The sequence below is a fragment of the Megalobrama amblycephala genome, linkage group LG19 (assembly GCF_018812025.1).
Source record: "Megalobrama amblycephala isolate DHTTF-2021 linkage group LG19, ASM1881202v1, whole genome shotgun sequence".
In the NCBI taxonomy this organism is placed as follows: Eukaryota; Metazoa; Chordata; class Actinopteri; order Cypriniformes; family Xenocyprididae; genus Megalobrama; species Megalobrama amblycephala.
The window spans coordinates 33,353,169-33,375,447 of record NC_063062.1 but is presented as its reverse complement, the minus strand read 5'-3'; the positions used below and the strand labels follow the sequence as shown (position 1 = coordinate 33,375,447).

General features: G+C 39.4%; 1 protein-coding gene across 1 annotated transcript in view; it reads right to left on the bottom strand.

The window, feature by feature from the left end:
- Nucleotides 1-2,381: 2,381 nt before the first annotated feature.
- LOC125254272 (H-2 class II histocompatibility antigen, A-Q alpha chain-like) overlaps nt 2,382-22,279 on the bottom strand; it is a 48,016-nt gene continuing 28,118 nt past the window's right edge. The window contains exons 2-4 of the mRNA XM_048168824.1: nt 18,507-18,752; nt 7,142-7,426; nt 2,382-2,788 (exon numbers count right to left, since the gene is read on the bottom strand). Coding sequence (XP_048024781.1) covers nt 2,667-2,788; nt 7,142-7,426; nt 18,507-18,752 — 653 coding nt within the window. The 3' untranslated portion in view covers nt 2,382-2,666. The remainder of the gene's footprint in view (nt 2,789-7,141; nt 7,427-18,506; nt 18,753-22,279) is intronic.

The following is a 22,279-nucleotide window of genomic DNA, read 5'->3' as shown; positions in this document are numbered from 1 at the left end:
GAGAGACGAGCACGACACACGTCTCGACAGAAGCGGATCTTTTATTATGCCACAGTCGCTGCTTCTGCTTCTTCCGGTCATGTACGGGTAGGGTAAAGCAGCGCTGTTTATCATATTAGATACATCTATGTGTTGAAAGTTGTTATAGTGTTACTCTGTGCATTCACTCGGCAGCTGCTATGAGACACTTGTTGCACACTGCAGTAAGATCAATATTAGGCATGGTAAAACATGGTACAAGATTCAAGAAAACAAGATTTATACAATAAGACATGTTGAGCTATATAACAATGATTAGTTTCTGTCGATGAATGCTCCCCTTTCTAATAAAACACATAATATACTAAAGCGTCTTTGATGTTTCGACAAAATAAAACCAGAAATCGAGGGTAACGCGGATATGATGTCATTGATAGGTGATGCATGGACACAGTCCATGTCCTCTGTAAAATTGTTTTTTTTTCTGGATTTAAACATTATTGGAAACATTTGGGATAGTGTAAGTACACAAGTCAACAAAATATATAACATTGTTCTAGTGTTTTTTGTATATTTTAATTAAAAAAATCAGTCCCACTTTATATTAAGTGGCCTTAACTACTATGTACTTACATTTCAATTAATCATTTGATACAATGCACTTATTGTGTACATACATGTTTTTACATTGTACTTATATTTTAAAAACACCTGCATGTAATAACATTTGTAATTGATTTCTGTAATTACATTTATAATTACACTGTTGACCCATCCCTTAAACCTTACCCCTACCCTTAAACCTACCCATACCACCAAAGCTTTCCCTAACCTTACCCGTACCCCACCTCAATAGCAGCAAAAGTGTTTTGCAATTCAATATGAACCCAATAAGTACATTGTACTTATTTTTTGATGTAAGTACATAGTAGTTAAGGCCACTTAATATAAAGTGGGACCAAAAAATCTTACATATTGTGCCTTTAACTGGTTGCATGTGTCAGATTTATTGCATGACTTGGGCAGAGAAAAGCTGTTGCTATCAAACATTGTTTTCTTAATCAGCTGAGTCAGTGTAATGGTGAAGGGATAGATCGAACAGGCCAATTGATGGAAGGTTTGCGAAGACATTTCACACTCTCTTGTAAAAGTATTTTTTAGTATTTTTAAAATACAAAAATACAGTATTTTATTTTCATACATGGTGTGGCTGCTGTATTTTGTAGTTTATTTTTATACACTTAAAATTAAGGTATTTGGTATTTTATTTTAAAATACATTTTGATGTATTTTTGCCCAACCCTGAATCCAGCCATATTAATAATAACAACTGGTGTGTTCGAAGAACCGAATTAGCCAGATCATGAATAGCGTGATGACATCATCTTGGATGTGTCATTTGATCTCGGATGTAATAAGTGACGTAGAAAGAACAAGCCCAAGGTCTGTCTGTTTCTTTAGTCGGTTTTTCCTTTGTTCTTTAACACCTACATCAATGTTAGTTTTTTAAGTTGTATTTTTTTGTACACCAGAGCTCACAGTAAGTAGTAAAAAGATATATAAAAAATTCCATACATTCTTATAAAATATATACATGTAACTTTCAAACTAGTTCAAATTCTGCAGCTCCAAATCTCCTTTATTTTCAGTGTAATACAAAGATCATACATTTATATCAAGTTAATTTTAATGGATTACAATAATTACACAGTTTTAAGATCACATAAGATTTAAGATTTGTTTATACCTCATTTCCAAATTTATGTTTAATTTAAGTTTTTCTAATTTTCCAGGAAAGGTTTAAACCCAGAAAGAAACTATATCTAGAAAGGTCATTATGAGAAAGTATTTTTAATCAATGTTAAAAGAATAATTTATGACCATGGGATGAGAGAATTGGCATGATCTAGGATGTCAGGCACTAGTTGCAGCAGTTAATTTATTTAACGAAAACAATAAGAAAACACAAAACAAAACCAACCTCTACATTCTGGCTACATCTGAAATCACATACTTCTCTACTATGTAGTAGGTGAAAAACAGTAAATGACAAAAGAAATATGTCCAAATTCCCAGTACTCATATAAAAGAGTGGGCAAAAAGTACCTAGTATTCTATGACCTACTACTTCTGGCTATATTCTGAAGTGCACACACAATGGACACTTTACTATCCCATGAGGCCACTCAAGATAATTTAGGCTTGTTCGAGATGCATCGGTGCTGCGCAGACCGATCGGCGTATGACATCAAAGTACAGTGAAAGCGATTGGAGAGCAATCGCCTCGCAGTACCTTGATCGTTTTTGACAATGCTGTCGTCTGGACAAAGGAAAAACCGTTCTGTTTTTAGTACATCATAGTCCTGTAAACGTACCCAAAACTAAAACTTGAATCGCAAATGTGCAATAAAAATATTTTTATTTTTTCATTTAATTAAAGGCTTGTAGATCTTTAATATAAGCATGTTTAGTGTTACATAGAAATCAAAGTTGATTATGTTTTGATATTTGAAGGACAATAAAATGCTACAGATTTAATCCAGATGCATATGTCTTTAACCTCAACTATGTTATATGTCATGTAGAATGACACTCAAGTGAAATTTAGCTTTGTTTTCAAATTGCAGTTACAATATATTGAATATCATGAATAGATATTTTCAAAGTTTGCTTTCATAGCTCCATAGTCAGTTGCAGTTTTTTCCTTTAATGAGGAAGAAAGTTCCAACAGCGACTCCCAACAGTCCAAGAGTGAGACCCACTCCACAGAACACTGCTGGACCAACATTTGGGAGGGCAACATTGACATCTGAAAAATAAATGCATATAAGTGTTAAGACTGATGCTGGACTGTCTGGACAAAGAAAGGGCTACTCTTTGAGAAAACAAAGGAAACATTTAAACTCTCTCTAGCATTATTAGCATCCCCATCTGAGACGCAATCACACCGAGTCAATCACACATCAGCATTGCCTTAATCTACATTTTCCTTCCTTCACCCCCTCTTCCCCCATCTCTTCTCTCTAGATGCAGAGATGAGCTGAAATTCACCCAAAATCTATATGGTTCAATGTGAACAGTTATCATACAACACTATAGATGTTTGGTATCATTGAAATGTCTCGGTACAAATGTCTCATTCCCACAGAAGTAAACCAGAAGGTAGGGTTGTCACCTGTCCAGGTTTTACCGGGACTGTCCTTCTTTTTAATAACCTGTCCCGGGAAAATTATCCACTCTCCCGGGACACTGAATGTCCCGGTTTTCGAAAGGCTACGTGAATATGTATGTTCAATTTACTATTTTCTCACTTGAAATAGCCTATGCATTGTGCACAGAGTGGTCGGTGTCTCTCATAGGGTGTCTCTTGTGTGTAGAATGCGCTATCATTGGCTCTGGGACGGGTATGTCGTGTGACATGATGTAGGCTACGTCATCTAGCGCATCTGTCTTGGCAGATAGCCAGTTACTACAGGCTGCAAATTGAAGCAGTGAAGAAGATTGTACGTCGTCAACATCGTTTGTTGTTAGTGTTAACATGGGTGGCGAGACGGAGGACGAAGATGACAGTGTGTCAACAAAGACTGACAGGACAGTAAAAAAGAAAATGAAACGTTTGACCTACTTTAATAATGACTGGATGAAAAATGACAATTACTCCACATGGCTAAAGCAAACACCAGGTGATCCACTATATGCTACTTGCTCTATATGATCAGTTAAAATTCTGGTTAAATATGAAGGCAAAACTGCTTTGGATGACCATGCTAAAACGAAAAAACATCAGAGTCACGTTCAAGTAACCAGACAAACAAAGGCAATTTCATCATTCATGATTACAAAAAACTCAGAGGACAAAATTACTGTCGCCGAATTAACAGCTACCTATCACGGTGTGCGACATGGCCATAGCTACCTGTCTGACTGTGGGAACAAGGTCAGTGCAAAAATATTCAGTGACTCTGATATTGCAACTAAAATGTCTTGTGGCAGAACTAAAAGTGAGGCCTTAGTGGAAAATGTGTTGGCACCATTTAGTCAGCAAAGATTAGCAGCAGAGTTGCAGAAAGCGCACTATTTTGCATTATGTTCTGATGCATCCAATTCTGGGCACACAAAATTGTTTCCCTATACAGTCCAGTATTTCTGTGCATCCGAGGGTATGAAGTATGGATTGTTAGACTTTTACAACGACTCCAACAAATCTAGTGAAGCCATATTCAAACAAATAGTGTCTATTACTGAGAACAATGGACTTTCAGTCAGCCAGATCAGTGCCTATGGTGCAGATAACACATCAGTTAATTATGGTCGGCACAACTCAGTTTTTCAGAAACTCAGAGAAGCTAACCCACAAATTGTGAGGGGCAATTGCAAATGTCACATCATAAACAACACTGTCAAAGCAGCTAATCGTGTCTTTAGTGCTGGAGGGTGTGACGTGGAGGCCTTTGTGCTGAAGGTGTATAGTGAATTCAGTTGTTCTGCTAAAAAAGTGAATTTACTAATACAAAATACAGGGAGATTCTGAGGCATGTCCCCACACAGAGGACATACAGAGGATTTTAGAGTGTTGGCCAGCTTTAAAGTCTTATTTTGTATCCCTGGGAAAGGAGGACTGCCCAAGTATCATCTGGACATTTGTGTGTGGTGCAAGTGATGCAGAAAATGTAGACTGTACTGTAGCTGAATGTATCCTTGCATTCATGCACAATGTGATGCAAGAATTTGATTCATCTATTAGGGTGCTCGAGAGTGACAGTGCTACTGTGATTGACGTTTACTCTGTGATGAACCGATTGCGCAGTCAACTGATCGCAAGGCGCACAGACAAATTCTATGGCAGCAAAGCAAAACAAATACTGAGGAGCCTTTTACCCCAGCAACAGGAACAGTTCAGGAGCCTGGTGGACAGATTTTTTGAGAAGGCAGTGCTGTATCTTGAGGATAAATTTGACTTCAATGACCAGGTTCTTGCACACATTGGCTGTCTCAGCCTTAATGAAGGACAATCACTCCAGTGGTCAGAGCTGTAAGTTTTAGTGGAAAAACTGGCCCTGGATGTTGAAGAAGACAAGCTGTATGGTGATGTAGTCATTCTGAATGAGGTCTTACACACCATTCCAACAGACCTTACCCCAGACAGAAAGTGGGCCTATTTTTTTAGCAAGGCAACTGAATCCACCGAGCTGTTGAAAGTAGTTGCTTTTGTTTTTTCCATACCAGTCAGTAATGCCTATGCAGAAAGAGTGTTCAGTCATATGGAGGATGATTGGTCCGATAAAAGAAACAGACTGTCAGTTGCAATTGTGAAGTCTGAGCTTCAGGTCAGATTGAATTTCAAATTGTCATGCACTGAATTCAAGACATTCATTGAAGAACAGAAACCACTGATAGCTGCAGCAAAGGGAAACACCAAGTATAGATGGAAGACTAGGTAAGCTAAGGCCTATTTATGTATGATTTTGTTATTTCAATGTCTGATTGAGACATACTAAATAAAACTGGCTATAGATGTGGCTAAGGTATGGTAAATGCAAATCTAATCAGGTCATCCCTCTACTTATTTCTTTAGCAAAAAGGAAGCAAAAGCAAGCACAAGCACCAGTATCTAAGCAATCAGGTAAGCTATAAGTTAAGTAAGATAAGTGAGAATACTTGAGATGTTTAAAATATTCACAAATCACGACCATGCACAATCTTACTGCACAAAGGCCAATTTTGTCTTATGGGTCTAATGTCTAATGGACATTTTCACTTGTGAGCAAAGTGGTCGGTCAGGTCATTGATATGTCCAGGTTTTTTATCAGACATAGGTGGCAACCCTACCAGAAGGTAATAAAGGTTTAAAGATTTTAGAGAGATTTTGCTCTCTGTAATGGGTGTGTCCACCTTCACCGGGTCTTTCATGCAAATGGCCTCCTGTCCCCAAAAGGTGTAAACAGTCTAGGACCCTGATTAATGCAAATTCCCATTGTGAAGTCATGTTTCCATTTGAAAGAAGTTTCTGTTTTGGTCTGAGTATTTACCCCTGCAGGGTCAGGGCACGATCATGTAATCATATCAGCCCACAATGCTGACCTTCAGACACTCAGCAATGTGTATTTTTCTAATGTCAGGTATTCATCTTTTACTCCCCCGTTTCTGAGCATCTGATGTTTTGTATTGATCATCTTTGAATTGATTGATCTGTGATTGGCATGATACATTTACCTGACTAATAAATTATGTTTGATTTTATTCTGACTTACTCTGAAATTATTGACTCTAGTAGATTACGTAAAGTCCATAACCCCACAAATCGCTCAGGTTAGTAACGGACTAAAGCACAGTTTAGGTGAAGCAGTGGGGCACACCAACTGATGTTTTAGAGCTCCGACTAACATTGGCATTAGTTATGTATACTTAGACTGTGTAGGCTAATAATGGTTCAGAACCATTTCTGTTCAGAACAACATAGGGTTGTCAGACCAATCTGAATAGGGTGAGCCTCAACCTCTGATTACTGTATTATTATTCTAACTAAGTGTACGGGGGAAACCACGGCATGATTATATAAAGTTACCATTAGAAAGGTTAGATTGGTCAGCTTGGTTCTATGGTAATGGTCATGACTTCTGGTTAGATATAGTCTTGCTTTAATTCAGTGTGTTCAGATCTATGAGGACTAAATAACATACTTTTAGAAATAAGCAAGCATGGTGCGGCGTCTAAAAGTATTAGTAATCGCCTCTGTCTAATGACCAAGACTGACGAATTTGTGTATATGAGATTGTAAACCTGGCCGGTGCGAGACTCAAAGCGTTATAGGAATCCGAATGAACAAGTACAATAAGAGTAAAGAGTTAAATAGAATAATCAAATGTAGAGCTAAATTATTATACAAATGACCAATTATCAGTTGACATTCTAAACTAAATTCGAGGTCATAATAAAATGGAGTCAGATAATAATTAATTAATTGGAATTAAACTACTTTGCCACACTGAAAAGACTGAACGCGCAAGAAACCTTCCCCTTCCTGTGGGAAACCGCCATTGGGCCGATTGGGCGGGCCTTACATAAGATAAATTAGGATTTTATTGTAAGAGAAAAAAAGATTTGGACTAAAAATTGTCCTGAAATCTAATGTCCATTGATTCTATTTGAAAATCACACTCACCCCATATTTTGGTCTGAGGTTGACCCTGGAGGGCCATGTGGCTCACCGTGCAGCTGTAAATGTCTCCTTCAGTAGGTGTAAACTTAAGAGTGGAAAAGATGTTGAAGGTACCATCTGTCCTTGGACGGTATCGGCTTAAACTCATGCCCTCAGTCACATTCACATTATTTTTAGTCCATGAGATGCTGACAGACGGAGGATAGAAGCCGGTCATATGACAGATGAGGGTGTTTTGAACACCCAGCTTTACAATATCCTTTGGATAGATGGAAGTCTGGGGTGTTTCTAGAAACACAGATAACTTCATTCTTTAGTTCATTTAAATAAAAAAAGATACATTTATAGGCATTGCATACATTTACCGTCATGACACTTTGGTCCATGTTATATACATTACCATTAAGTTTTAAATCTATGTGTTTTAAATGTTTTTGTTTCTTATGCTCACCGAGGCTGTTTATTTGATCAAAAATACAGTGGAAACAGCAATATTGTGAAATTAAATTTATTCCTGTGATGACAAAGCTGAACGTTCAGCAGCCATTACTTCAATATTCAATGTCACATAATATTCTGATTTGATGATCCAGAAACATTTCTTATTATAAATGTTGAATATGATGTTGAAAACATTGATGTTAAAAGCGTGATAGATTTTCAGACTTCATCATCTGCACACCCTTTATAATGGACTCACTTCCTGCACTCTTTGTCTGTTCTTAATGTTAAACTAATGTTAATCTATGTGTGTTTGGTTGTGTTTCTCTCCTTCGTGTAATAAATACCCTTGTTTTGTGGTTTTCTGTATACACCTCATCTCTACTGCAACCACACCATAACAAAACCATAATTTTTTTTTTAGAAAATGAGCGATGGTTTCTCTAGATAAGACCCTTATTTCTCATCTGGTATTGTTTAAAGCCCTTTGAAGCTGCAATCAAACTGTAATTTTGACCTTCAACCATTTGGAGGTCATTGAAGTCCAGTATTTGGAAAAAAATCCTGGAATATTTTAATCAAAAACCTTAATTTCTTTTTGACTGAGGAAAGAAAGACATGAACATCTTGGATGACATGGGGGTGAGTAAATTATCAGAATTTTAATTTGAAAGTGAACTAATCCTTTAACTATTTTTGTGAGCTCATAAAGTGAGAACTATTCATACCTCGTAAAGCTTTTATAAAGAAGAATTAGGATACAGAACATAGAAATATTTATTTCAAGCAAAAACAACCTTTATGATGGGTAAAACAGAAAACAAAACAAAAATCCCTGTACACCCCCAGAAAACATAACTGTCTAGTAAAATTAAAGTAAGCCTTTGCAAGCTGATATAAAAATAATTTTTTGTAAAGTGTAAACATTGCTGAATAAAAATGTACCAGTGCCAACACTGGATTACAGGAGTACGGAGCCCCTATTCCTTCACAAAGATATTTGCATTCCCACGCAAAGATATTATCGTTCACTTGCTGTGAGCTTGGACAAACACTTCCTCTTTAATGTCCCGCTGGCTGGCAATAGTGTTTCAGTCAGCTCCGTACATTAATAATGCACACAAATAATGCGCGGCTCATAGAGTTTGAACTTGTTAGACCTAAATATAAAGAAATGCAGTCAGTGCTTAAGTCAAGGTGTCATGTTTCCGTTGCCTGCTGCTTCCTCTCACTCCCCACCAGAGATCTCCATTTCACCATTAAGACTTTTCGCCATGTCTCAGCAGACCTTCCAGAACCTCGCCACGTCTCAGCAGACCTCCCAGAGTCATGTCACATCTCCGCTGGTCATCCAGAGTCACGTCACATCTCCGCGGATCGTCCAGAGCCCTGTCACGTCTCCGCTGATCTTCCAGAGCCCTGTCACGTCTCCGCTGATCTTCCAGAGCCCTGTCACATCTCCGCTGATCGTCCAGAGTCACGTCACATCTTCGCTGATCGTTCAGAGCCCTGTCACGTCTCCGCTGACCTTCCAGAGCCCTGTCACGTTTCCGCTGATCTTCCAGAGCCCTGTCACATCTCCGCTGATCTTCCAGAGCCCTGTCACATCTCCGCTGATCTTCCAGAGCCTGCAGCACTGACCATTATGGCCACAGTCATTTGGTGTGTGTGGGCTGCGCACACATCAGCTCCAGCCCATGAGTCCACTCCAAAGCCTGCTCCAGTCCTTAAATCTGCTCCTGAGCTTGCTTTAATCTAGAAATCCAATCCAGAGTTCGGTCCAGTCCTAGAATCCAGCCTTGTGGTCGTCCCCGAGTTTCCTGCCTGTCTTGACACGACCACAGAGGTTGTCCCTGAGTTTCCTGTCCATCTTAACATGACCACGAAGGTCATCCCAGAGTTTCCTGTCAGCCTTAACATGACCAAAAAGGACGTTCCAGTCAGCGCCCTGGAGGGCTATTCTGAGCTCCTGTCTCAGCAGATCTTCCAGAGCCTCATCTCACTAGATCTTCCAGAGCCTTGCCTCATCAGATCTTCCAGAGTCTCGTCTAGTCTCATCAGATCTTCCAGAGGTTTGTCTTGTCTCATCAGATCTTCCAGAGCTTCGTCTCGTCTCATCAGATCTCCTAGAGTCTTGTCTCATCTCATCAGATCTTCCAGAGCCTCACCTCATCTCGTTATCAGATCTTCCAGAGCCTCGCTTCATCTTGTCTCATTAGATCTTCCAGAGCCTTGCCTCATCTTGTCTCATCAGATCTTCCAGAGCATCATCTCATCAGATCTTCTAGAGTCTCGTCTCATCAGATCTTCCAGAACATCGTCTCATCAGATCTTCTAGAGTCTCATCTCGTCTCATCAGATCTTCCAGAGCCTCAACTCATCTCGTCTCATCAGATCTTCTAGAGTCTCGTCTCGTCTCATTAGACCTTCTAGAACCTCTCCACGTCTTGTCTCCCATCCCTGCCTCACGTCCTAGGGCAGTTGGCGTACCGCAACCCTCCTTTGTTCTGTCAGGGGAGCCCGCCATCATGGAGCCAGCATGGAGGATCCACCGCTGGTGCCTGTAAGCACAGCTAGTATCCCTAGACCCACTCATTTTAACCCTTCTGCTCCTGAGATAATTCCTCTGTCCTCTACAGCCCCTACAATGGGGGTCACTTTACGGTGTATCTGGACTGCGTATACACAACAGAATCTCCAAAGGTGGCGGCTGATGCTGCAGAACCTTTGGAGGTTACAGCAGCTACTGTAATTTTCCTAGAGGTGGTGGCTTATACTGCAGAACCTCACAAAGCAGTAGCACTCGCTTCAGCTCCTTGCGCGGTGGTAGCTTCCAGTGATACACTCCCAGTTGATGAACACTCGTCCTGTCTCGATCCAGCCACAGAGGCTGTATTGGAACTTTTGTCTTGCCCAGAACTAGCCACAGAGGCCATTTATGATTCCTCCTTGTTTTCCAAAGGTACCACCGTAGAACCTCCAGAGGTGGCAGCATCTGCTGCAGACCCTCTAGAGGTATCAGTGGTACTTGGCTTTGAACATTTGCCCTGTCCTGTTATGGCTAAGGTGGCTGTCTGTGATCCCTCAGCCAAGATGGCTTCCATGCCCGAACCCTCAGAGATTGCAGCATTGGCCATTAAGGCCACAGTCATTTGGTGTGTGTGGGCTCCACACACATCGAATCCAGTCCACTCCAGAGTTTGCCGCGGTTCCAGAACCCAGCCTCGTGGGCTATGGACTTCATGTCAGCATTGACACAACTACGGAGGTCGTCTCTGAATTTCCTGCCTGCCTCAACATGACCTCAGAGGTAGTACCAGAACTGTCTGCTCCCTGCTACATGACCAGAGAGGATGTTCCAGTCAGAGCCCTGGAGGGCTTTTCTGAGCTCCCTGCCCATCCTGTTACGGCCCTGGTGTCCCAAACTAACCTCTCTGTACTTCATGTTGCAGTTTCACCTGATCAGCCTTGGTAGTTCCCGGTGTTGCCAGATCTGCCCTGGTGGTCTTCTGCTCCGCCAAGGGGGTCTTCAAGCCCATCTGAACTGCTGTGGTGTTCATCTGCTTCGCCATGGTGGTCTTCAAGCCCTTCTACACTGCCATGGTGGTCATCTGCTCCACCGTGGGGGTCTTCAAGCCTGTCTACCCGGCTGTGGTGGTCATCTACTTCACTGTGGGCGTCTGCAAGCCCATCTGAGCTGCAGTGGTGGTTGTCTGCTCCGTAATGAGGGTCTTCAAGCCCATCTGAGCTGCAATGGTGGTCATCTGCTCCACCATGGGGATCTTCAAGCCTGTCTACCCTGCTGTGGTGGTCATCTACTTCACTGTGGGAGTCTGCAAGCCCATCTGAACTGCAGTGGTGGTGGTCTGCTCTGTCGTTGGGGTCTTCAAGCCCATCTGAGCTGCAATGGTGGTCATCTGCTCCACCGTGGGTGTCCAGCCTGTCTGAGCTGCAGTGGTGGTCTTCTCCTCCGCCATGGGGGTCTTCAAGTCTGTTGCCCTGGTCGTCTCTTCCTTTCCATGGACCTGGCCCTCCAACCCGCCCCCTGTTCCACCTCCGCTCCACCTCCCTCCAAGATTTAGTAGTGTCTGGAAGCCACTCCTTTGGTCTATCACGTTTCCGTCTCCTGCTGCTTCCTCTCACTCCCCACCAGAGGTATCCATTTTACCATTAAGACTTTTACATTGCACACATGCAGTCACTTCACTCTGGACTACATTTCCCACAATCCCTCAGCCAGGCACAGATCACACTTACACCTGTTTCCCATCAGGTTCCCTTTATAAGCTGCACTCACACACACTCATTGCTGATTATTGTTTAGCCTTAGTTTTTCCTTGTCTTTGCCTAGCCTTGCCTGTGTTTTGACCCTGGACTATTTCCTTGTTTGATCATTTGCTACCTGCCTTGACCATTGCCTGTGTTTTTGGATTACTCTTTTGCCTTGCCTTCCTGTTACTGTTTGCTGGTGATCGACCTACTGCCTGTTTGACTATGCTCTTCTAATTAATAAAGTCCATTGTCCCTGATGAATTTGGGGAACTTTAAGTATTGTAAGCCTAGTGTATAATTATTTGTGATTCTGAAATCTATAAATTAGATATAAAAGTATGTGAAATATAAAAATCCTGCAAACTCACACATTAAGCTTTCAATTTGGAGCAGAGTGGACGTGTTTAACTATGCTCTACAATCATTTGTTCGAGTATCTGCAGAACAAGAGGGAAGCTGATCTAGTGTTGGTTTGACGAAGCATTCCAGTGTAGGTTGCATCTGAAAGAGCGACCCCTGGGCACTTTGACAATGAAAGGGCAATTTTCACTTAAAGAGCAAGCAAACAGCGAGCATCTTTTTAAAGACTCCTTTCCGTCATTTCATGTCCTCATCTGATGGCCACGATCTGTCTCACATGCCTGGGCATAGGCATTCAGAGCTGATAGCCATGCTTGCCTGGGCCACTGCATACTCTTACTCATTCTGAATGATCGCGGCTAATGAATGCAGTAAGTCTCTGGGAAAACACAACTTGGTCTTCAGGTTCCTGAGAGGTGCCAGGAGACTAAATCCTCCACGGCCATGCCTCATCCCCACTTGGGACCTAAATCTGGTCTTCACAGCCCTACAGAGAGCATCCTTTGAGGCCTTGCAGTCAGTAGAGATTAAGGTCCTGTCTCCGAAGACAGTGATCTTGACTGCACTAACATCCATTGAAAGGGTGTGGGACCTGCAGTCAACAAAGCTTGCCAGGAATTTTGGCTACCTGGCTCTTACGGTCCTGGTTGCACTGCTGTGTCCCAAGTGCTTGTACGTGGACCGCACACAGAGCTTCAGAACCTCAGAACAGCACGGTCAGGTCAAGTTACTTTTGTTCATATAGCAATTTTTACAATGCATATTGTGTCAAAGCAGCTTTACAGTTATAGAGGGAACATAATTTTGGCTGTACAGCAGCTCTTGAAGAAAATAGTGTCATTATCCAGCTTAAGTAAGTTCAGTATTGATTCATTCCATTGTAAAAATCATTAGTTATTAATTTAATTAATTTATCTATACAGCGGCTCTGGAGAAAACAGGGATGTCGTTGTCCAGCTCAGTTCAGTTCGCATACAATGGAGTCTACGCAGGCATATCAAAAACTTTGTTGAATATCAACAGCAAGCTAGAGGTGACAATGGCAAGAAAGCCAAACTCCATCAGGTGACAAAAATGGAGAAAAAAAAACCTTGGGAGAAATGAAACTAGGCTCAATCTAGTTTATCTGGTCTAGACTAGATACAAGGGGTGGGACGGTTTGCTGTAAAAAAAAAAAAAAAAATCGAACCATTTGGTTCTTCACCCACGGTACAGCACTCAGTTGCACCGTGGTTCATCCCAAATCTGACGACGCATCTATAATATAGTTTGTTGAAAACAATGTGCAAAACAGACAGACGGATTCGGCTAATGTACGTTTCAGTCGATTAATATGCATTCTAGTTTCACAATACGTTACAACAGCGATGATCAAAAGAACATGGACAAAACAGTCACTCATGTTCAATGACATGCCAAAACCTCTAAGACCAGTCATTTATGCCGTCGTCTCCCGGGTGTTGATAGCGCGAAAGCCCAGGTCAGACATTAACATCTCACGTTGCTATCTGTATTTAAACTAAACTCATTTAAACCTTGCCAATTTAAACATTCATACATTCATCCGTAACACGCGAAAGAGAACTCGCGCATGCTGTGAGGAGATTTGTGTGTACTCATCTGAAGTGTGTACAAGGAGAGCCGCATCACAGTGCACAAATACTCTCATGCAAGTTCTCTTTAAGTCTTGCACCCAGGGTTCTAAATTCATTTTGGCGGGTGTTAATAAAAACTTACTAGCCAGTTTGGCCGGTGATGCCTGAGGCTCTCTGTTCTCGGTCATTTATCCCCCTGGTAGCACTTCCTACATTTCCCATGAACACTGTGCCGTAATGCTACGCGATGACGTTTCATACGCCCATTGGCTGCGAGCAGTTCGCAGTGAAACCAGCGCGAGAAACCATGGAAACGAACGGAGCGTCCATCAGAAAACACAAGGAAGAAAAAGAATGAACGGAGCCAGAGCAGGGAGCATAGACTGAAAGAGGAGGGAGTTAGCTAGTAAGGGAAAAAGTTAAGATTAAACTAAATGCGGCGGTGTTTGGGACAGATTTCTGGGGGCGAGAAGAGGAACGAGGCAGGGGATGAGGATATCGACAGAGAAAAGAAGAAAAGAAAATTTATTGCCGAATGGCTGACGGGTCGTGAATGGCTTATGTTTGACCACGAAAATGTCGTCATGTTTTGTTTTCCGGGGACAGTCTCGGTTTTTGAAATGTCCCCGTTATATAGTTCGTTCAAAATAACCCGCAAATACATTACAAAAAAGCCGACCAACACACAGCAGCCTGTTGGTTATCTGAGCAATCATGTAGTGATCATGTTCACCAACAGAGGGGACTGTGCAGCTACACTGTCACTGCTACACTTGGTCGCGCGCGCGCCGCTACTTCATGAAGAACGTAACCTGGACCAGAGCAGAGCGCCATTATCATCAATTATCAAAAGAAACATCGTTATTGGTTTCAACTTTTAAGGTAGTAACATACTAACTATTCATGTTAAATTAAAGTAATACGGTTATGTGTTTTATAACAGGGCTTCAACAGGGTGCGGGATTGTTTTGGACAATTTAACGTCCTCAGTCACAAAGCAGCAATTTCCACACACATCTTAACTGTATCGCGAGGTGAAGGTACACTCAGATAAGAATGAATGAAACAATTATAATAAAATAATAATACACTTGCAACTTAGTGCTTAAAATGAGTCTAAAATGCAAAATAATAGTTAAAAAAAATAGTTAAACGTTTAAAAAGTTGTAATTTCTGTACAGTAGCCTATGAACAGTTCATGAAAATGAAAATATTAAATTCAATAATAAATGTTAAAAATATTTGTTAAATGCCATTTTATTTATCTTATATCATATTTATGTTGTTTTAATTTTGTAATGTAATTTTTCAAAATAGTGTAATACTTTTTTTTGGAGAATTGTATTAAAACCAGACCAAAAATCCTAATAATAAAATTAAATAATAATAATTATTAATGTAATGATATAGGGAGCCCATATTTACCTTTTAGGTTATCTGTACTTAAACATTTAAGTTAATTCAATGAAAAGACCACATTAGGTCAACTCAATTTAATTACCCCATTACACAATTGAACTGAGGGAATCACTTTCCTCAAATCATTTGAGTAGTCTCAACTTATTAGGGTTTACAGTGAACAATTAAAAAAACAAAAACATTCAAAAATGTATTGTGCCCTGTTTTTTATTAATAGTTAATAACAAATGAGATTTCGGTGATATTTTGACCACTCAAATAGGAAATGTCCCCGGTTTCCATTTCAGAAATCTGGTCACCTTAGCATGTACGCGAAAGAAAAAAAAAAAGGGGAAATTTCGTGGTGGGAACTAATAATTTTAAAGTTGAGGCAGTAAAGGACCATGATGTGATTCAAATGATAGATAGATGAAATGTTTGCACTTTCTGTGCATATTTTGTTGCATGCATTGTACTTTATATGTGTTTTTCATGCCAACAATGTTAATAAAATGATCAAATGCATTCAGTGGCACTCATAATTTCTCTTATTTTCACCAGAAAAAAATTTGGCTAGTGGAAATTCTGATTGGCTGGTAACTTTAGAAAGTGATCAAAAAAGTTAAATTAGAACCCTGCTTGCACCTAAATGGACAAATTCACACACACAAAAATTATGTCAACATGCCTGTCTTAGCGAGTATCCTAACAAACATAGTAGCTTATGACCTTGGAGATAAACGAGACAGAAAACGCATGTGTATCAGTATCAGTGTACTGGATCTTTGAATTAAGTCTTGGGGACAGCAGTCTAATATTCCTGCTCTCTGTGTTTTAATGTTAATCAAACGACAAAGGACGTAAAGCAACCTGTAAAGCATTGTTTTATTTGTATCTTAGGTCTCCTGTATTTATTTTTGCTGTTTCTTGTGGTTAGATTATTTGTTTTTATTTTCTTTATCTTTATTTGACAATTGTCCTATTTTTTTTTACTGAATATAGCACATACGATCTGTACCGAAACCATGACACTAAAACCGTGATACAAACCGAACCGTGAAAAATCTGAACCGTCCCACCCCTACTAGATAACCATATGTTATGATTCCCCCTAGGTGATACCAAATGTGTTTTTTTCTATGGTACAGCTTCTCTGTTGGCAAGCCCGTGTCTTTCCCTTGGCAGACTCCACTCTGTTATCTCTGTAACAGTATTGACTCCACCCTTGACAAGGCAGGATCTACCACAAAGATCTTCCATACGTTGCACTGCCTATTGGTCAGTCCATATGTGTACTCCATGTGTTACCTCCTTATGGCCAGGATGTGGTCTCCATAGCATTCCTTTCCAGTTGGAAAAGGCAAGCTTACCCAGTGTTATCCATTAAGGCTGATTTATACTTCTGCGTCGAGTGTACGCCGTAGCAACGGCGTAGGCTGTGCTTACCACTCATAGCCTACGACGTAGCCTGACGTGCACCTCTTCAAAAATGTAACAACGCGTCAATTCTACACGGACCACAAGCGCTCTGATTGGTCTGCTAGAACCCCTCCCTCGGGTCAAAAAACTGGCGTGGAGCACTCGGAGAAGAGCGAGCACTTTCAACTTTACTATGAATGAAAAAACACTCTGTTTCAGAGGAAACATACAACCATACTGCAACAAAAGTCATTACCTATTTGCCGCTTCTCTGCCATTTCTGTTTAGCTTCTCTGACAACGTACATGACAAGCTGCTTCTTCTTCGGCTTTTGTTTTGATACTCAACATGACCTCGGACACCGCCTTCTAGTGGTCTGTATGCACGTCAACGCGGACAACGATGCAGAAGTATAAATGAAAACAGACGCATAGCCTACTTTGCAGAGGATCCGGCGTAGGTTCAACGCTGAAGTATAAATCAGCCTTTAGTCTCACTGTACAGGAACACCAGTTCTCAGTGTAAAGCCCTGTCCTTTCTTCCACCACAACAGGTGCCGAGGGGACTAGGTGGCTTACTCGGGGTGCTGGAAAGGGCAGCAGTTGTGGCACTTTCCATAGGGATCCCAATACATCAGATCAGTGCGATGTAACCTAGAATGTGACTGACTGATAGGGAATGTCTAGGTTACTAATCGTCTAGGTTTGCCACCTGATGTCACCTGTTGGAGTTTGGGTTCCTTGCCGCTGTCGCCTTTGGCTTGCTTAGTTGGGGACACTTGACATTTGATTTAGGGCTGCACGAAAAATGGTCAAACTGATAATCACGATTATTTTTGCTAAAAATTATAATCACGATTATTCTATCAAAAGAGTAATGTAATTATGGCTATTTTGCAAGTTCTTTACCAACCTACACTTCACCCAAAAGGCCTGTAGGTGGCACAAAGACTTAATTTAACCAACTATGATAACTTCGTTAGATGGTAAATCAATACAAAACATGGTTTTGGTGAGTGCTTTGTAATATGTATTCACATTAGATTTTAAAGCAACAAAATTTGTTTGCAAATAAGACAAACCAGATTCAAATTGCCCGGCAAATTTGCAAAGCAAAGAACAATCATTTCTAGCTGATCAACATTATGAAAACTGGTAAAACCTTTAGGAACTTCAAAAAATAAAACAGCGAAACTCCTAATATTACTTCCAATATTTCCAAATTATGTTCATTTTCATAGAGTGGGCCAATATCGTGGCGATTATTTAAAAATCAATCGAGAGAAGCAGATATCGTTATCGTGATTAAAATACGATTAATCGCGCAGCCCTTGATATTTGACATTTTGACATTTGATATTCAACAGTATTCTTGACATTTATTCAACAGTGCTTTTGATCTGCCTGTATTGACACTATTCTTTAAGAGGAAAAATTATATACCAATTATCAATGTAAAGCTGCTTTGACACAATCTGCAATGTAAAAAGCGCTATATAAATAAAGGTGACTTGACTAATGTAACAATGCCACAACTCCTGTACCGCCACTGGAACGGCTGGGACACCGTCTCAGCTCCTCAGTGGAAAACTTAATGTGTGAGTCTGCATGCTGTCCAATATACCCGGCTATACCCATTGGCAATTGGGCTCTCAGACAATACATCATTTCAGTCCAACGTAACATCTCCGTTTGTAACCTAGACATTTCATAAACTAAAGAAGTTTTTTTGGACATTTATAATATATTACCATAGCACACAGTTGCTTATATGATATATTGATTATTTAAGGAAACCCTTTATAAACCCTTAACAACGGGAACATAAAAGTGCCATTAAAACTGTAAAAATGTAGATGTTCATAGAACATTTTTATGTCTTACCCATCACTAGTGGTATGCTCTTGGCATCTGCACTGAAACCTGGTAAGTCCACTTTGCATCCGATCATATTATCAGCAGCCAATGCATAAAGTCCAGGAAACGTTACAGGTCCTGTAAAATCAGGGATTGTGTATACTCCTCTCTTCAGTGTGAAGTCGGCATGCCACGCCTCATCTCCATCATATCCGATTATATCTTCTTCTAATGTATCAGAGCATACGTAAAACTCGTAACCTTCATGTTCAACTGAAATAGGAAATAGGAGCATTAAACATAAACATTATAATAAAATTATATATATATATATATATATATATATATATATATATATATATATATATATATATATATATATATATATATATATATATATGAAATGAATAAATAAATTAATATATATTTACACACAGATTATTATAATCAAAATATGAACATTCACAGGTGAAGCAGATATGGTTGATCATTTCCTAACAAGGCCACATTTTAAGGTCTGGGTAGATTAGATAGTAAGCAAACAACTGTTTCTCACTGTCACAATGTGTTAAATGCAGGAGAAATAGACAGGAATATAGATTTTAGCAAAATAACTAATTTTTTTCTCGCAGTCAAGAAGAGATTTCCAAATGTGTCCAAAGAGGCTTTGAGGATTTGAACTGGGGAAACTGAGACTTCTTGAAAGAAAAAAAGTTATAGTTTTTTGAATATATTGTAATAATGTATATTTTTTGAACATTGTAAAGTATGTTCCTTGCTGATTTTTATTCACGTTCACATGTTATAGACAACAAATAAACGTTTTTCAAATGTCAAATGTATTTTCTAAAAATCTATACGAACCCCAATATTTAAATTATATATTTTTATAAAAAATTATAATATTTTTATGCAAATATATTTTACTATTATATAGATATCTTTGAGCCCCTAACTCACCTCTTATATCTAAACATGACCACATTTAGCCTCTTCACAAAAATAAAAATGCAATATAAATATATTTCCTGTTATCTTAGTTGATATACTGTTGTATAAAAAGAATAATTTTAAGCTCCCTACTCTACCCTATAACCTTAACCATAACCATTTTGACAATATACGTAGTGTAACAGGCAGATAAATGTACGTTAGTCACAATCATTTATTTAAAACATTACAAAAAGCAGTAACATTATACAGAACAGACAAAACGACGTATGTGCTACATTACCAGCGAAATGACAGCAAATCATAAATTTGTGTGAGTTACAGAATGAAATTGAAGTGTTTAATCGCTGCAAACATTCCTCTGATCTGTATTTCCTTCCTTTTAAGCGCCGCGCTGAATCTAACACAGCAACTGAAATTCGGCATGTCGCAAACACTCTATGGTAGTCGCAAATCACATGTGACAGCCGGTGACAGCCAATAAGGAGCGAGGTTTGACGTCACTGCCGCAAACTGTGTCGTATTGTGAGAAGCGCCAATTTTGAAAGTTATGGCGGATTGATAAGATTAATGTATAATGGTTATATTACTTTATAAGAATCTTTTCCTTACACAATTGCATCGTCCGACTTCTGAAAACTTGAAAAAAATGCACGAAATAATGGACTACGTTTATTATCAGTTTATGGTGCGTTTTCATGTTATGGTGAGGAGCTGTTCCATGAAAAACAAAAGAAAAATTAAATGATTAAGTGTTGGTTAAACGGTGGCAGCGTGACGATTTTTTTTTTTTTTTTTTAAATAATGTAAAGTTTAGGCTTGGGTAAAGTGATGGAATGAGATGGATCATGTAACAGGAAGATCTGCAAATGTTATGTAACACATTTATAAGTGATGAATAGTTTACACTTTAGAATAGGGGATGCAGAAAGTGTTATAAATGACCTGTATACATATACAAATAATTTGTAACAGGTAAGAAAGGTCTACAAATGATATATAACACATTTACAAGTGATGAATAGTTTACACTAGAATAGGGGATGCAGAAAGCTTTGTAAATGATTTATTCATGCGTTTACACATCTATAACAGGTGTTGAACACTTTGTAGTGAGTACTGCAGTGTAAGTGCTGACTGGTGAGTGTATAGACAGCTGTCTTCTCTGACACACATGGAGTGTTTAACTCTGTGCACCTGATGTGAGCGTCAGTGCAAGATAAAACCGGTTCAGAGGTTCACTTCATCACTAGACCCCACACACTCCACACAGAACACAAGTCTGTGCTGATGAGTGAAAAGATTTAACATCAAATTTGTAAATTGTTAGCATAACATGTATTAATCATTTATGAACCTATATTGTAATGTTTTGTAAATGATTTGTTCATCATTAACAAATAATTAATAAATGACTTATAACTGAACATTATTATAAAGTGTTACCTGCAAATAACGTAAGAGTCCCTCATGTGGCTACATTCCAGAACAGCCAAAATCCAATACACACACCACACACACACACACACACACACACACACACACACAAACATGCTTAGAGATTGTATGTACAGTTATTCTCAAAATATGACTGCGCCAATGTGTACCCGTCGCATATGTCAAGTGCATGTATGTATTCCTAGTGTTTAAACTTAGTTATGACTGTAGTTGCGTTAGTGTCATTCTAAACGATAAAATCAGAGTATAAACTGTATCTCCCTTCAAATGTTTTGGCCAAGTTTGGTTTCTTTGTAAAGCTCTCTTTATGCCTTATTTGACAATGTATGTCACATTACTGTAAAATGCACTGTTCTATTTTTAATGGTAATTCGAAGAAAAATGTACTCTGATCGAACACTTCATAAATGATGCAAATCGAGCCGCAAGACAAGACAAAGGAAAAGTTTGCTCGCCAAGATTGCACTTCTTACCATTGGCTGTCAACCAAGGAGGCGTGTTGGCTTGTTTATCCACAAAAGACAAGCACAAACATTTTTGCTTTGTCTCTCGATTGTCTCTGAATTGTCCATCGCCCTCTCGTGCACATCTCTCCCGGACGTCTCAGGCGACCGCGCTTCCATCACGTGCTATTCTTCCTTGGGACGACCATCTCCTTGGCACAAGCTTTGCTTTTGTCAAGCCTTCGTCATCCGCCATCACCTAGGAGACAGACTCTCTCTTCTTTCTTTTCCGGTTATTTTACTCTTCAGTTTAAACCTCGTTTGAAAAACCCGCCAGAGGACACCCTCCTGAAGAAGGACCAATTACCAAACCGAGTGCTCTGAAACTCTCAAACTACAGCACCCGAACTTATATGCAAGTATTAACTTCTTTAAGATTTGTGTACTGAGTTTCCTTGCTGGCTCTCAAAGGTTTAACTGTTTGTAATTTGGCAATCTTTGATCACCTCTCTTTTCCTGCCTTTACTTTCGCTTATATATATATATATATATATATATGTATATATGTATATCCTCTGTATATTTAGCTGTATAACCTTTGTATTATCAATTTCGGTAACACTTTACATTAAGGTTCCCTTTGTAAAGGGTTTATAAAGGTGTTTGTTAATGAGTAATAAGTCATTTACAAATGCATTATAAATCATTAATAATGCAGTTATAACTGCATGAATAAAAAGGCGACTTTAATGCAATACCTGCCAAATAGTGAGCCGTTTTTAACTCACATGTTATAAATGCTTAATAAATGTATTTATTAACATATATTTAACTCAAAACCAGATTCCTGGTTCATTTCATGATGCAGCAAAAATTGACTATCATAATTAGACTGAAGGTTGTTGTATTTGTGCTTTTCTTATTAATATCTCATGACTGCCACTTGTC